Source organism: Cyprinodon variegatus, unplaced genomic scaffold, assembly GCF_000732505.1.
Source record: "Cyprinodon variegatus isolate N-32 unplaced genomic scaffold, C_variegatus-1.0 Scaffold10, whole genome shotgun sequence".
NCBI lineage: Eukaryota > Metazoa > Chordata > Actinopteri > Cyprinodontiformes > Cyprinodontidae > Cyprinodon > Cyprinodon variegatus.
In genome coordinates this window covers 2,645,481-2,661,468 of record NW_015150463.1, presented here as the reverse complement: position 1 = coordinate 2,661,468, position 15,988 = coordinate 2,645,481, and the positions used below count along the sequence as shown (strand labels likewise).

The following is a 15,988-nucleotide window of genomic DNA, read 5'->3' as shown; positions in this document are numbered from 1 at the left end:
TGAAGCACTCTTAATTTTTTTTTCTCCTGCCACTTTTTCTTAAACTCAAATGCACTGATCTTGCATCATATCCTCTCATCCTGCAAGCAAACCACTCCACGGCCAGGATCAACCATGCCGAGACCAGCAGTATGCATGGATCCAAATGCACGGTGTATTAGCAGAAACACATACAGCAGCAAATTAATGAATTGAGGATCAAGAACAGGATGCCATTAAAGTTTATCTACAAGTAAAAATACTTTCTGCAACATATTGTTTGTCTGATTAAAATAACATTAAAAGTAGGTATTACAGTATTAGGTATATTTCATTTTGTTCAGATTCCTTTTTCTCCAAAGATTTTTCATTAGTCTGATTTAATATTGTTAATGTTAAAGTTGGTTTCCATTACCTGTCATTGGAAAATGACCGTCAACACAAATACAAGTTTGAAAACAGTCTGTTTAAATTATTTAATGTGTTTCATTTGGAAACAAGCTATAAATATACAAACCTTTAATATTGTTTCAATATTCTGCATATTACTGTATATACACAGTCCATGAGGTGGCAGCTCTGTTTTCCTGTTTTCTAGGCAGCTCTGCAGTTAAAGGAAGGGCTGGTAACAACAACAAATAAAAATACTCCATTGCCATGTGGTTCTGGTTTTCCAATCTCTTTTGTTTTTTTCTTTCCATTTGATTTCAGACCAATAACTGTCTAACATCAAATAATTTCCTTCAACTCCATAGAGACTACATTTTTAACCAGCTGTAAATATAACTTGAAGATTTATTACTTAGTCATATATTTTTTTTTATCTTCATAGTTGTTTTAAGAGACATTATATATGTTTTTTACTGAAAAATATCTTAAAATACCCTTTTTATTCTGTCCTTTATGACTAAAACATTGTTTGATGAACAGATTGACACCTAAGTAGTTCAGCGCCAATGCATCCATAAGCCTGTAGTCTATTATCCTGCATTCACTTGGGGTCAGAAATTTCTGCACTCTTCGGCAGATGCGATATCAAATGTTTCTATGTTAAAAAGAAATCAAAGCATTATATTAATGATATAGTGGAGGATGTCCTTTTTCAGGGTTGATCATGGTAGCAACATGCTAGGTGGGTGCCCGTTTTATGGAAGAGTGAAGCTGGTCTGAGTTGATTGATGGAATGTCATATGACTTGTTGCTATATATATATTTTTTTTATCATATTCAGTGTAAAGAATTCCACTTAAAGGTATAGTGGAGGATGTTCTTTTTCCGGGTGGATCGTCAAAATAAGTGGTCCTCCTAATTGTCAATCATTCTGGTGATATGCTCATCCCCATTTTGACTTACAGGTGGTGAGCCTGACAGTGGAAAAATTGAAAATCTTCTTTTGTAAAGTAAGCTTGTTTGAGCAATGCAAACAGCAACTTTTAAACAGAGCTTGCACAAGGAGTAATGAGCTTGTGCACACTAACAAACGTTTAATAAGTGTTCCCTCTCGAGAGCGGGTACAGTGTTGTGCATGTATTTTAAACTTTTTTTAAAAGTAGTTTGGGGGGGAGGGGTCTTTTCAAAAATTCACATAAATTCTCCACTATACCTTTAAAGATGGATTTTGTGGATAATAATATGTCCACATCTGATGTGGACACTGATGGCCGCTCCAGGTAAGGTGAAAAGTACGAGAACGGGCTATGAGAAGGAGCAAAAAAATGGCTGCAGTTCTGTGTTTTGGCCACAGGTGGCAGTGTCATTAGAAAACTCTGTAACTCCTGTTCAAAGCAAAATTAGCTTAAATCCTAGCCTTTGTTTTTGATCGGGTATCGCTTTCTCAGAGTGTAAATAGAGCATTGTGCCTGAAACTTTGAATGGTGTCCTTAATCACCATGACAATGTGATGCTGATGCTTTGTTCTAAAAAGACTCATGGCTTAATGTTAAATAAAACTTTGTTAGAAAAAAAAAATCTTTAAAAGTCATCAGATATTTCTCCTAGACTTTGTTCTACAATGTTATTAGATGCTCATGCATGCATGCAGCTTTGGGTTTTTTTTTTGTTTTTCTCCAGCCAGATATGACTAACACTTGATGAACAGTCTACTTTGAAAAATTAAGTCTACATACAAACTTGGGGAATAAAGCTTGGGGAGGGAAAGGTTATTTGCCATACAGATATAAAGCAGCAGCAAAGTGAACACTTCAGCTGAACCTTTCCAACCGTCTGAAACTAATTTGGATCATAAAATTACTACAAGACTCCTGAGTCTTACTCTCTTAAAATTATTTTTGCTGCTTCTTCGTAAACACATTTATTGCATTTGATATGGAGTGCTGGCCCATTGCCTCGTGTCTTGAGTCCATTTTGTGTCTAACTGTGTCTGTAATTTTTAAATTCATTTACCACACAGCTGTGCAAGCCAAACCAGGCACAACGTACAACATCTTAAAACATCATTTTAGAACCACTGTTTCTCCCTTGTGTGCAGTCTAAGCTTCACATGGATGCAAATAAACTAAAATTTTTAATTATTTACAATTTGGTTTAAAAACACACAGTGGAGCAACTTGTGGGAATGTAAAGTAAATAAAAGGCTCTGTTGGGTTTCTGATTTTACATTCAAACATGTAAGGCTTTTTGAGACTCTGTTGCAAGATGTACATGTTTGATTTGTTTTGCTCAGGCTGGCTGATGGCATCGGTTGTCTGGTATTGCCATAGAGCCTCTGGAGATGTGAGGGCTAATAATAACCCTTGCCACCACCCTCTGTGAGGCGGAGAGGTTTCAGACCTGAAAGGTGGAGGATATTCAGAGCATGCAAAACGACTGATTGGAAAGTTTCCGATTGTCTCCAAGCTCCAATCACACCCCCACCCCTTCCCCTTTAGTCATCTATTCCATCATTCTGTCTTTTCTTCTCTTGTTCTGTCCCCAGGGGTAACATTTGTGTGCGTTTGTGTGTGTTTTTTCTGTGTAAGGCGGGTTTGGTCCCGCAAGGAGCCAATTAAAGCGCAGACTTGGCCATGAGCATGAGAGCCACAGCTTAGCAGTGTGTGTGAAACTGAAAGGTTGTGTGCGTGCGTGTTTGTGTGTCGCTGTATGTTTTTCGATGTACCTTCTCGCACTTACAAGAAAACAAAAAACAACAGCTGTGAAAGAAATAATACCTGGAGGAAATGGCAGGGAAAGATTGCCAATCATATGCAGGCACAAACACACACAGGTATATACCCACCTTGTCATGATGTGCATCAAGAAACTCCCTAACGGCTGCTAGCGCCTCGTGCACTGCCTGTTCAGGTGGATACCCTGCCCAAACACACACAGTATCACAAATGTGCAAAAACAGGTGCAGAAACAGAAATGTGTCATGGCACTTGGCTGTTTTCTTTTTTGCAGACAAATAAAAAAAAAAAATGTGTTTTTGCTCCCCTAGCCTCTGTGTTCCGTCTCCTCTGTCTGCCCCGTCTCATCCAGGAAGAAGCAGACACAACACACTTGTTGGTTAAGAGGAGACAGACAGCAGGACTGTATTACTGCTGCCATATATATTCAGCAGCTGAGACCTTTCACCAGAGATAAATCTGCAAAAACTCATCTTCTGGCTAGACGAACAATTTCAATATGGCTAAAAACATTCAGTTCTACTATGGGCCATCTGTGAGAACCAAATGAAACAAGACTTTAATCTAGTGAGGTATGTTATATAGGTCGGATACAGTGCTTTGCAAAGCTATCCATACTACTTGTCCTTTCCACACAGAGTGTGTTCCAGACATTTATAAACTATTGCCACATATTTGCATTTATTTTATGACAACGGAAAGTAATAATCCAACACAACAAGTTCAGGACTTCATAATACAGCAAAAATGCTGTTTTAAACATCTATTTTTAAAAACAAGATCGGTAGATCTGTAACAATAGCTGTGAGCATTTGGGAGAATGTAGCTGACAGCTTTACATACAGACTTCAAGGGCTGAATCTTTAAAATGTAAATAAAAACATGACTAAACTTGATAGCGTGTACAAAGCTGAGCTATTAAATAAGCGGAGCAACAAGGACAACGTTTTAGTCCTTGTCTTCATATGCTAAGGATTACAATGCACAAATTAAAACAGGAGATGCTAATGTCATTCTTTACCACCTGCGTAGTGATTGTCCTGCAACAGATTGCAAGCATAGCATAGATTTTATCTCTATTAGTAGCTTGTTTTGTCTTGAACAAAAGAACACACATTGAACAAGCTGTTTCTCTTTCTGGCCTTTGAGTTTTATTGGAGAACATTAAAGAACAAATATCTTAAGTGCAAGTTTATTTGTAAAGCACAATTCAGTATAAAGACAATTCAAAGTCCTTTACATTAGTTAAACAATAAAAGAAAGACCAAGAGCACAACAAATAAAGCTTAGGAAAAGCAGATTTAGGTTAGAAATATATCTGAAACTGTTCAACACGTCTTGGACAATGTTTAGTCTAAAATAGATAGGATAGAGGAAACCGATCTTGATAAGAGTAACGATGTTGAGAGAAGCAACCAAGCCTTGGTTACTCTGGAGGAGCTGCATGTGTTGACATGAAAACTAGTAACTGCATTCAAATTCTCCTTCCACTAAAGCTACCACAAACACATCTCTTTATATTATGTTGGTTCATCGTCATCTTTTCCTAATCACACAGATACTCTGCCCTTTAAAAAATATTTTTAAAGCAGTGAGGCACAAAGATTTGCCGGATGAGGCATTTATGGTTGCCTCATGGGGTGGAAAATCATAAACTGAGAACTGAACCTTAGCACCAGTTCTGGCAAAGCAAAACACTGGAACCACTTTAGTGGAAAGAACCCAACAGCAAAGGTCCTGAAGGGGGAGCTCAAACCCCTGAAGCCCCTCCATTTCTGCACTAATGCCCTTCAAGCAGCCTGACGCCCAAAACTCTAGTGAGAAAAGAGTGGAAGTGGTGAGGTGAAACAGGTGCAGCAGAGAGGAAGAGATAAATTAAAAACCAAATTAATCAGGACCTGTTGGTATTCCAGCAGAGAGGTGTCAACCAGAGCTCATAGCTCCAAGCTGTGTTTAAGCACCATCACATAACTGTCTTTTCTGCCCGCGTGAAAGAGATTATAGTCACTCTGACACAATCTCCAAACTAATCTATTATAATCTGCCTGTCATAATCCCAAGGCATTAATCTGTAAACCACCTCAGGGTTAGAAGAGAGGAGAGACTCTAGTTTAACAGAATGATACAAGAAACAAGACAGTAATGAAACACTTTCAGAGATGGACAGAGAGGCATCACTGAGGTCTGAGGAGGAGACACAGATACTGACCGTAGATTCCAGTGGAGATGCACGGGAAAGCCTGCGGAGCAGAGAGGGTGGAGGAGACGGTCAGACCTGCTGCTCAACATGGAACAGCAGACTATCACTTCTCATTACCACATAGAGGCCTTTTAACACAGTTTGTAGCAAAAACTCCCTGAATTTTCCAGAATCACTTTCTAAATAATAATTTTTATACAAATTATTTTATTACCAAGATTTTATAATCAACAATAAATCACAACATAATATTGGAAGAGTTATAAATGGCTGCTTTACAGTTATCTGAAGAACCTTAAGACTTCAGTCCAGGTAAATAAAAGTCTTTAAGAGCAGCAGATGTTACGTGAGCTTTTGAAATGAATCGAATGATAATTCTGTCCACTATGGGAAATTTCATGTTTGGAGTGTTGCAATTTTATGTAAATTTCTCAGGTTTTAAAATAAAAAAAAGCAACATTACATAACATGTGTTAAGATGTTTTCCTCTACTGGGTGTTATTTTTGTGAAAAATATATTTGAAAAAAGGACAGTTTCCAACGTAACGATAAGAAAAAAGATCTAAAACAGGAATACTGGTAGGTTTGGTACTAAGTGGTAGATATTAAACACAATTATACAGTAAAATAAAAAACTGGAAAGCTGGTAAGACTTGTATTTGTTTTTGTGTTGTTTAAAGAGCATAACATACTGTTGATTTTAATAAAGTCCAAAGAGGCAAGAGAGTGCAGACACCAAAGCAGGAATTTTTGTTTTTTAGAAATTAGGAGATTTTTTGTCTACTAGAAAAATAACTGGAAACTCAGTTTAGTATTTTTCTGTACTCATTTAGACCTGGCAAATCATTAAAGTCGTAGGGAAGCGGCTGTTCCAACCCTTGCATTTCCGAATTCTCCCGAGTGGTGCACGACTTTACACGAGTGAATAAAGTGAATGTGAATGGTTGATTATTAAGGGGGCGGGATTGTTGTGGCAGAAGGTTCACAAGCATGCTTGGTTGTGGCCGGTTTCTCTAAAGCAGCTTGCTAACCAGTTAGCAACTTAGTGCTAGTAGCTTCCCAATGGGAAATTCCATTAGGACCAAGTAGCACTAAATTGGTGACTTAGAAACGACACTGTCAAGGAATGCTATGGACAGTGGAAACATGCAAGAGGAGGAGAGCTTTGTGTCGGAGGTCGTGGATGAGTCTCCTCCGTCAGACATTTTTTATTTAGAGGAGGAAAGCGGGGACGAAGATGTTGTGGAAGAGGACGCCAGGGCGGCAGAAGCTTGGTTTGGTGTAGAAGGCTTACAGCCGTACATGTTTGAGCCCTGGCCTCGCAACGCTGCCAGTTCTGTTAGCTCTACGCCTGCCGAAGACACAGACGTCCATCCCCATGAACACTGGGACGGAACTCAATGGTAAAGTCAATGATTCTTATTTCAACTGTTGCTTATATTAGCTGGGAAACATGAATCAAGATGCTATGACCAAAAAATTTGATTGACAGATGATTGTTGATATATGATTGGCCGAATTTAGGTGTTCAAGCTGGCGTATAACTAACTGGCCTGCATAACATAACGGGAAAAAAACGTGTTTTTTTTTAAATAGAAATTTTCTAAATTTTGGGACAATATAGTCTGATAAAGAATACATTTATATACATGTTTAAACCAGAATGATTTGACATTTAAATAAGACTTCCCTACGACTTTAAAGTCTATTTTTTATTTTTCCGGATGCTTTCTGCTACTTCCCCTCCCTCATGAAAACCAACCAATGTAGACCAAATCTTATCGTTCTCTTCATGGATGAATTCATCCCCTCACTATTCTGAGCAGATGCTCAGCTTAACAATGTCAAACAGTGTTGCGGTTTGTGGATTTCTGCATGGTCACTGTTAGAGATGATTTTATTTTGCTGACTTAAACTGTTCAATTAGAGTTTCTGAGCTGCATCCTTGGCAGGCTTAAAGCTTTTTCAGCTTTCTGTTTATGAGCTGAGGTCATGGTAATCACAATGTGTCTTTGGGGTCATGTTATCGTTGTATACTCTGACTCAGCTTCAGGAAGTCTGCTGTGCTACTTCCAGAGATGTCTGTGAATAATTATTTTCAAATATAATCAGCTTAAAGAAACAACTTGGACTCTCAATACTGGAGTCTTTATCAGCAGGCAGTACTTAACCTCAACCAAGCAAAAGATCAATACAAATTTAGTCCAAGAGCAAGAGAGATTCAAAGTATTTCACATAAAACACACCAAAACAAATAGAAAGAGAAATTGATATTGGTTTGAAGGTTTGAGGAAACATGTTTAACAGTAATGAGGGGACATTTGAAGTGTGCATTATGTTTCTTCAAGATAAGGGTTATAGAATCAAATAAAAAAGTTAACAGTAGGATAAAAGCAAAGGAGGAATAAAAATAAATTAATGCAAAACAAAAATAAAAATGAGTTAAAATACTATAAAACAAAAGAAGCGAAGTAAAACCTACATTTAATTTAAACATCTGGAATTAAATGTATTTTTTCTTTAATTGCAGCAAAATGCATATTTAATAAAAAAATATTTTAAACAATAAGCAAATAATACATTTGCAATTGATTGAATATCAATTGCAAATTCATTGTTTGAATAATAACAATGAATTTGGATACAATACTTATTTGGCAGGGTATCATTAATAAAGACGGGGGTTGTTTACTATTGAATCAATAATATATCACACAACCTTAAAATATTGTAATATTTTATAACTTGTATATTTTTTAAATGTAATATTTCGTAACTGTAATAATTGGGTTATTTGTTTAGCATTTATTTTCACACCTATTTATTTTTGGGATTCTATTACAAAAGCCTGTTCCATGTTGAGATTTAAAACAGTGAGTTTTTCATGTAAATAAAAATGTTTTTATACCTTTTATTGTTGTTTGCTTTTGTACTGTATGTGAAAAAAGCCTCTTGTTTGTTAAGGTATGAAAGGTAAATAACAATCAAACAACCTAATGAAATATTCCTTCTTTAGCCAGAGCGGTGCTTCAGTTTAGGACCAGAGATGAGAATTATGAATCACAATCAGTTGAAAACACCAAAATCTTTGGGTTGCAGGTCATCGTTTAAGACTTTTGTGATCTAAAAGTCAGATATGCGTGTTCTAACCCTTTGCACAGATGACTGATTACACAGAGACCTCAATGGACAGGCAGGCAGGAGAGAGAAAACTTGAAACAATCTTGGATATTTGGAATTATTTTAACACAAAAAACTCTAAAAGCTTGTTTGTTGTAAATGTTCATATCTGTCAAAAACAAGATGATGGCATGAATGCAAAGGCAGCTTTAACACATTCCTCACTGTGATCCTGAGGATAAACTGATTTTGGACAAGTTAATAAAAAACACACACGATAGACCCTTGATGCTGCTGACAAGAGTGGTATTATGTGATAATAACACAGATATGATGAATGCAACCAGGCTTGCCTGTTTGCAGAAAAAGTCTGATAAAACTGTAGGCAGACAAACACTGCGGTGTCTGAGTTTTATAGGAAATGGCAAGAGGGAGGTTTTCCTTCATTATCTGATCTGCTTTCAGAACAAAACAGATACTGGTGAACAGAGTTGTTGGCTCTGCCATAATGTTTTTGCTTTGAAAGAACCAGCAGGAGTCAGACAGTTGCAGGCTTTTTTTTATTTTTTAATATTCACTGATTATTGCACAGGTACAAACGTGTGTGTGACAAGTATTTGTCACCATATGGGGACAGCTAACGACCAATTTCCCATAAATATCCCGCTTTATTGGGTCTTACAATGAAATGGTCCCTATGAGGAGGTCCCTGTATGAGGAAAAGTTCTCTTCTTGGGTTACAGGTTAGGCTCAGGACTAAGGCGTGCATTTAATTCAGGTCAGGGTCAGGGTTAGGGAGGTGGTCTCCATCAGGCTATAGTAATGAATGCAAAATGAATGGAAGCCAATGGGAAGTCCCTGTCAGAATGGCAGGACATAACGTGTGTGTGTGTGTGTGTGTGTGTGTGTATCCTAGTGTGTGTGTGGAGAGTAAATGTATCTAAATGGAAGGCTGCTCTGAAATTGACTTCCATGGAAATACAAGACTTAGACCACAGATCGCTGATGTGATTCATCTCATTTCATCTCATAACTGTCTATTGGGCTGTTTTGAGTTTATTTTAAAGGGATTTACAGTCCTCCCTATGTGGGCATTAAAGTCATTTCCTCATTCAGAGGGGCTGCACAAGGATTCCTTAATGAAAGCTAGATATCCTCATTTCACCAGAAGTAATATGAGGATGAAATGGTCAAAATTAGACATGAATTTACAAATCATCTCTGTCTATTAGAGCGTCTCTAATGTATTACAGCATATATGACTTGATTTAATCCTCTGTCTGACGGGAGAGCAGTATAATAATAACTTTTTTTTTTCTGGAGAAGAGCAAGAAAAGTATTTTAATTGTGCTAAAATTGAGAAAATTGTATTTAATTATTTTGCAGTTACTGAGCAGCTAAGTTGAACTAGAGGTAAAAAAAAAAAATTGCATTTCTCATTCTTTTAGAGCATTTCTATTTTAACCAAAAACATCTACCTAATTATATTTATAGTAAATCAATCAATAAATAGTAGAAAGATCATATATACTAGATTGGAAAAAAGGTTTGGACTCTTATGCTTTTTTAAGTTGACCCCTGACTAATGGAGCAGCTGACAGAACATAAACACAAATCAGTGCATGCATTTTAATAAGTATGAACCTTAATGGGTCACTGTGTTAGTAATGGAGAAAACTACAAAGATTATAAGCAAACCTAAAGGGGATCAACGGCATCAGTGTGTTAATTTGTATAATTCATGTGCAGGACTGTAACTTTGAGTCAATAAGACCCATGTTTAGCAGAATCCTGTAAACCCACAGCTTGTGTCGTGAGTCAAGCTGCCAGAAAACTTCTCATTTGGCAGCTTCTCAACCTGCTGTCAGATGAGGCAGCGCAGGCAGATGCCAGGACACCCGCGCCGCACCCCCCCCCGTCCAGCTCAGATCATTTAACCTGACTGCTGAGCTTTAACACTCAGTGATGGCAGATGTGACTCACAACTCCCTCAAGGCCAAACAGAAACATATGACTTGCCATTTTGTGAATGTGCAGAGATGACTGTTGCATCTGTCTGTAGATTTGTCAGAAATGAAACAATGCAGCAGCTGTCGATAAAATGATGTGTTAGGCTTCATTCTTAACTTCTACATTTCTGCCTTGGCTTTGGTTTTATTTCTATGTTTCTAAGGTGTTTTTCTCCATCTCTGTTCTCTGTGAAACATCCAATCTGGCATGTTCGGTGTAACCTAACAATGCAACCCTCCCACTCCATTTTCCCTTTTCTTTATGTGCCACAGCATGAACAGAGTGTTCTTTGAAAAGGCTACATGTGATCAATCTTTTTCTCTTTACCTCTAGCGTTCCTGCAGCTACAGAAACTCACCTTCCATCCAGCTCAATTATTTGTTTTTACCTTTCTTTTTCTTTCTGCTTTAGAGATCTCTGTGCTTTGTGTATTTTAACTTTGTCACCATGCCTGTCTCCTCCTCACTGGTTGCTTCCTTTTAGATTGATCTCAGCCAGATGTTCTCACCACAGATCGAGCAGTGTTTTCGGTGGCAGCCAGCAGGCTGTTCCTGTAGCATGACCTTAGAGCTCTTCTCTCCTCCTCACCAACTCCTCCCTGAGCGATCGGCCCCACGGTGTGGATCACATCTGGAGACACAGATATAAAGTGTTAGAAGTTACCACTGTGCTGTTAATCATCCATTCAGATGAATTAGTTATTTCCTTTAAATGCAGTCAAAATCCAAAACTAAATGTTTCTGGGGAAACTAATTTTCTCTCCAGTTTCTAATATTTTCAGGAAAACCTTATTTTCCCATTTTTATTGTAACCCCCACATGTGATTCATTCTACAGGACTTGAACCATTTTTAATTTAAAAAATGAAACGACATTTTAAAGTAGAGAAGATTTTTTTTACAAGCATATTTTTTTTAAGTTAGATGAAATACAATTTATCACTAAAGAAACAAGAGTTTGGTCAGGCTTCAGGTAACAGAGGACTTCCCACTGCTGGCATTGTTAGCGCTACCGCAGTTGTACACAACACTGTGAAGTGTATTGTTACAATTTCATACTGTAAGTATTTGGTGGGATTTAAATGTTTTATTTTGTAAAAGAAATTTTATATTTAGTGGGATTGGACAGTAATTCAATATCATTATGTATCACATTATAATTTCATTCAAAAATGTTGATATGAAATTTTTGATAACTTCATAAACATTACAGTTAGGGACGTCCAGATCCAATGTTGATACTGAAAATCAGTCCGGTATCAGCAAAAAATGAATATTATTATAATACTATTATATTAAAAACAAAAAATTAGCATCTATCTGCTTTCTTTGGTGAATAAGACTTATTTTCATACCTGAAGTTGTTAGTTATTTTTTGTTTAATATGATTTGATCAAGCCTTTTGTATCATTCCACAATATTAAATAGTATGCATGATTAATACTGACATCATATCAGATCAATATTGGTATCAGTTGATACCCAAAGATGAAATATCAGTATTGTATTACAAATATTGTATTGGGACATCCTTAATTAGAGTCCATCATTACAGAATTTATCACTGACTGGTTTTATGGGTTTTACTTAGCTTTATGTGTTTTGTTTTTTAAAGCAAATGTTTCTCAAATGTGACATTACAGAAGTTTTATACACTTTGTAAAATAGTCGTCATGAGTTTGTATAAGCACGTATTGAGGTCATTCTTGGCAGTCATTCTGAGGCCTTTATTTTGTTTATTTCAATTATATTTTATCAACCCAAAGTAGGAAATATATTATGACATGAGCTTTGGCCACAAAGTTCAGTCCTTATTATAGGAGAAAGAAAATCTTAGTAAATGCTTTAAATCATCGACTTATTTAACACTGTTATGTTTATTAGACAGCGCTGCGCAGTGTATGAAATACAACAACCACAGAGGGTTTCATGTATGTAATATTAGGTAGAATATTACATTTAAGGTGTCAAAGCATACTGAGAAAATATATCAGCTGTTGGACGGACTGTTACTGCTCTTAATGCTCTCAGCTAAACTGAGATATTAAGAGTTAGAGGCATAAATGAGAACTTTAACTGTAAAACAGCAAAAACAAAAGGTGGCCGGAAAATCAGGACAATTCTATTAGACATAAAAATTTCTAGCAATAATATTGCAACAAAATATTTTATAGATATCCTGCAGCCTGACATGTACAACTAGAAATGACCTAAATAGCACCTGATTGTTGTGGATTTTGCTTTCATTTAAGGCCTTTGAGCTCATTCGGATAAATTGCAAAAGGAACGAGAAAAACAACAAATGCCAAAAGAAAATTCCTGACAGGAAAAGGTTAAAATTGTGAGCAACATTTGACTAATTCCACAATTCCGGCCTTGTGATCCGAATGCTTACACAGCCTGTGATCTTTCTGTAGGTCATGTATGATGGGAAAGGTCAAAGTGTTCAGCCACAGCTGTGAATCCAGGTTATGTTTAAAGTGAATGTATGATACTAATAGGTCTACTGATATCTATCAGTGGGGAAAGGGTTCCAAAGAGATGGAACTGTGATTAACTTGTTCTCACATTACCTAAAAAAATGTCTCAAAGAGCAGATTGGTAATTCATCCAGGAGGTCACAGAATGAAAATGAACAACATCTAAATCTCTGCAGTCCTAAACTGCCTTTGTAAAGGATCACATTTATGATTTAGCCATGAGAAAAAAGACTGGGCAGAATGCCATCAGAGGTCTAAGGGGAAAAGCACTGTTGACCAAGAAGAACACAAAAGCCTGTTTTATATTTACTGAAATAAAATCTAGAATCCCCAAGACATTGGTGGATGGAGATGTCAAACAGGGAACTCTGTACTGCTTAAATCAATTAAAGTGTTTTTTAACCTGTTTAGTACTGCTCTGCCTCAGAAAACATTACAGCTTTAAGATTAGATACAGCTGCAAAGCTGACAAACTGCACAACAGAAGCAACAACACCTGGAAGGAACAACAATGCTATGTTTACATCAAACGTGATTTGAGCAGCAAAAAAAGAGCTTGCTGCTTCATTTTTGATGCTTGTACATATTAAGGTCAGACGCGACTCAAGAGCATCTTTGCTGCACCAGAAGCATGTCCAGTAAAGTGTGTACAGACATATCTGATGCTTCTGCTGCCGCTGTATTCAATGTCAGAGTGGCTTTGCTATATTTGCTGTGCTAAGTCGGTAACAAGTAGTTTTAATATGTTTTTAAGTGAGAAAGTCCACCCAAAAAATATAATCTGTGCAGTCACTTCATCCAGATTACGATCCTGACTTCAGATATTATTTCACTGTCAGAACCGTGCATAGCAACATATTGAACTGCATCAGTAGCGCTGTGTCTGTCTCCCTGCCAACTCACAGATAAGCTTCTCTGATTGGTTGATGTGGTACGTTGCATGTTAGTCGATGCAGCACAAGTTATAATTTTTCCAACTCCAGCAGCTGCTGCTTGTGAATGGCGTCACGCGCCTCAGATGCTCAGAACCTCATGAGGCACTGCTTCAGCAGCTCCGATGCATCGAGGTGCACTGCTCCTGCTGCTCGAGACGCGCTGCAGGAACTTTTGATTCCCCTTGATGCGCGTCAACCATAGCCTTTGCATGTAAACCGTCTGCTTCTGCTGCTCAAATCGCGTTCAGTGTGAACGCAGCAATAGGGTAACGGGTTTTGTTTTGTGACTAAGGCGCTAAGAGGTATCTGCTTTAAGGAAAACACTTTCTAAAGTTAAAATCTTTAGGAATTTTTTTTTAATGTAAAACACGTTAGGTCTGATAAATCAAACGCTATATTTTATTTCTTTCACCCTTCAATAGCCTTCAAATATAGTATAATACATGTTTGGGGATTTGTTAACATGTAGGTGTTACTCCACCAGTTGATGTTGGGTAATATCCTCATCAACCCTCCTTCGGGTCTCTCATACAATTTTTCCTAATTTGATGACCTGATTAAGTATAGAGTAAATGAATTGAAATTAAATTTATTTGTGGGTGGGAGTATAACAGAATCTCATAACAACACTCAGAGAAAGAAAGCCATAGAAATGTGGTTTAACACGTAGACGCAGCCACCACAACACATTGTGATGAGACTCAGCATGATGCTCTCAGTGTGAAACCCACTGCTGTCATAAGACCAAGCTGGACCCACACTCTCAAAACAACAAAAACACAGACAGCGCGATAGAAATGTTCACAACCAAGACTTTTTCCCACATCAGATTCCGTTTTTTATCATTTAGGGCAAAATAAATGTATTTGTCCACAGATCTTGTCTGACACTTGGAGCCTCAAGAAATATATATATATTTGCTCACACAAGTGCATTATTTTACCTAAAATGAATAAATCATCTTCCTATTTGGAGATTAAAAAAATTCTGATATCCACCGCCCCAGGAGAAATAAGAAGCAGCCCAATCAATCAGGCGAAGGTATATCAACCTGCCTAGTATGAGATAACACAAGAAACAACAGGGCAGATACCTTTTCTAATATACCTGGAGGCTTCAAATAATTTTCTCCTAAACAATGGTTATTGACAATAAGAGAAGAGGATTTGTATGGTGTCAATATTATTTGACTTTGTGATAAACTAATAAAAAGTTGAAGTTTGTATGCAGGGGTTTAACTGGGATGCAATTTTCTCCATCCCAGCCTTATTACATTAATATAGACCCAGGATTGATCACTGACTTCCCCACTCATCTCTGACCATGGAAATGATAAATTAAGACTTTTTTTTTATCAGTAAGTATATGATATAACCGTATATCCAACCCAATTGGATAGGAAACCTGTTTAAACATTTTTAACCTTTGAACATAGGATATGTTTGGATTAAACAGATGAAACTGTGTTTGACTCTGTTCCTTTAGCTGTATTTCTGTCCCTTAGCTTTCAATCAAGAAACTTCATTTATTCAGCATTTTCAAAGGATGCTTTATTCAGTTGAGGAGCAAGAAATGTAAAAAAAAAAAAACTATAATTTCCTTTTTTTTTTCTTTAACAACAATTTTAAACTTAATGAAGAAAAAACAAATAGCTTTAAGAGGCATGCTTCTGTTAATAAAATGCTATAAAAATAAATATGACCATATATGGAGTGATGATGTGACATCTGGAATGGTAGAGGGTGAGTTCTCATAAAAAGAAATATGACTTTTTAATTGTAAAAAAATACTTTATCAAAAGGTTGTGATGGTTCTAGACCACATTTACCAAGGATGGCAGAGTGGAGCCAGTTTTTTTTTTTGTTTTTTTTTTATGGGGGCATAGAGCAAAAGAAAGAGACAAGCAGGACAATAGTTCTTTGTTTAATATAGTGTATTAATTGAGCCAAAGAAGACATTTGTTCTCCAGATTCGCAGTTTGCAAAATCCAGCAGAGGAACACTGAATCCATAAGGCTTAAGCTAAAACTGCCACACATTTACTTTTAAATTATTTGTTAAGATAAAACAAGAAAGGTAACAATTTATATATATATATATATATATATATATATATATATATATATATATATATATATATAT

At 36.7% G+C, this 15,988-nt stretch overlaps 1 protein-coding gene across 1 annotated transcript in view; it reads right to left on the bottom strand.

Moving 5' to 3' along the window:
• The window catches only part of macrod1 (MACRO domain containing 1), a 208,683-nt gene that overhangs the window by 6,106 nt on the left and 186,589 nt on the right, over positions 1-15,988 (bottom strand). Inside the window, exons 6-8 of the mRNA XM_015379580.1 lie at positions 10,943-11,064; positions 5,314-5,344; positions 3,215-3,288 (exon numbers count right to left, since the gene is read on the bottom strand). Of these exons, the coding sequence (XP_015235066.1) occupies positions 3,215-3,288; positions 5,314-5,344; positions 10,943-11,064 (227 nt within the window). The remainder of the gene's footprint in view (positions 1-3,214; positions 3,289-5,313; positions 5,345-10,942; positions 11,065-15,988) is intronic.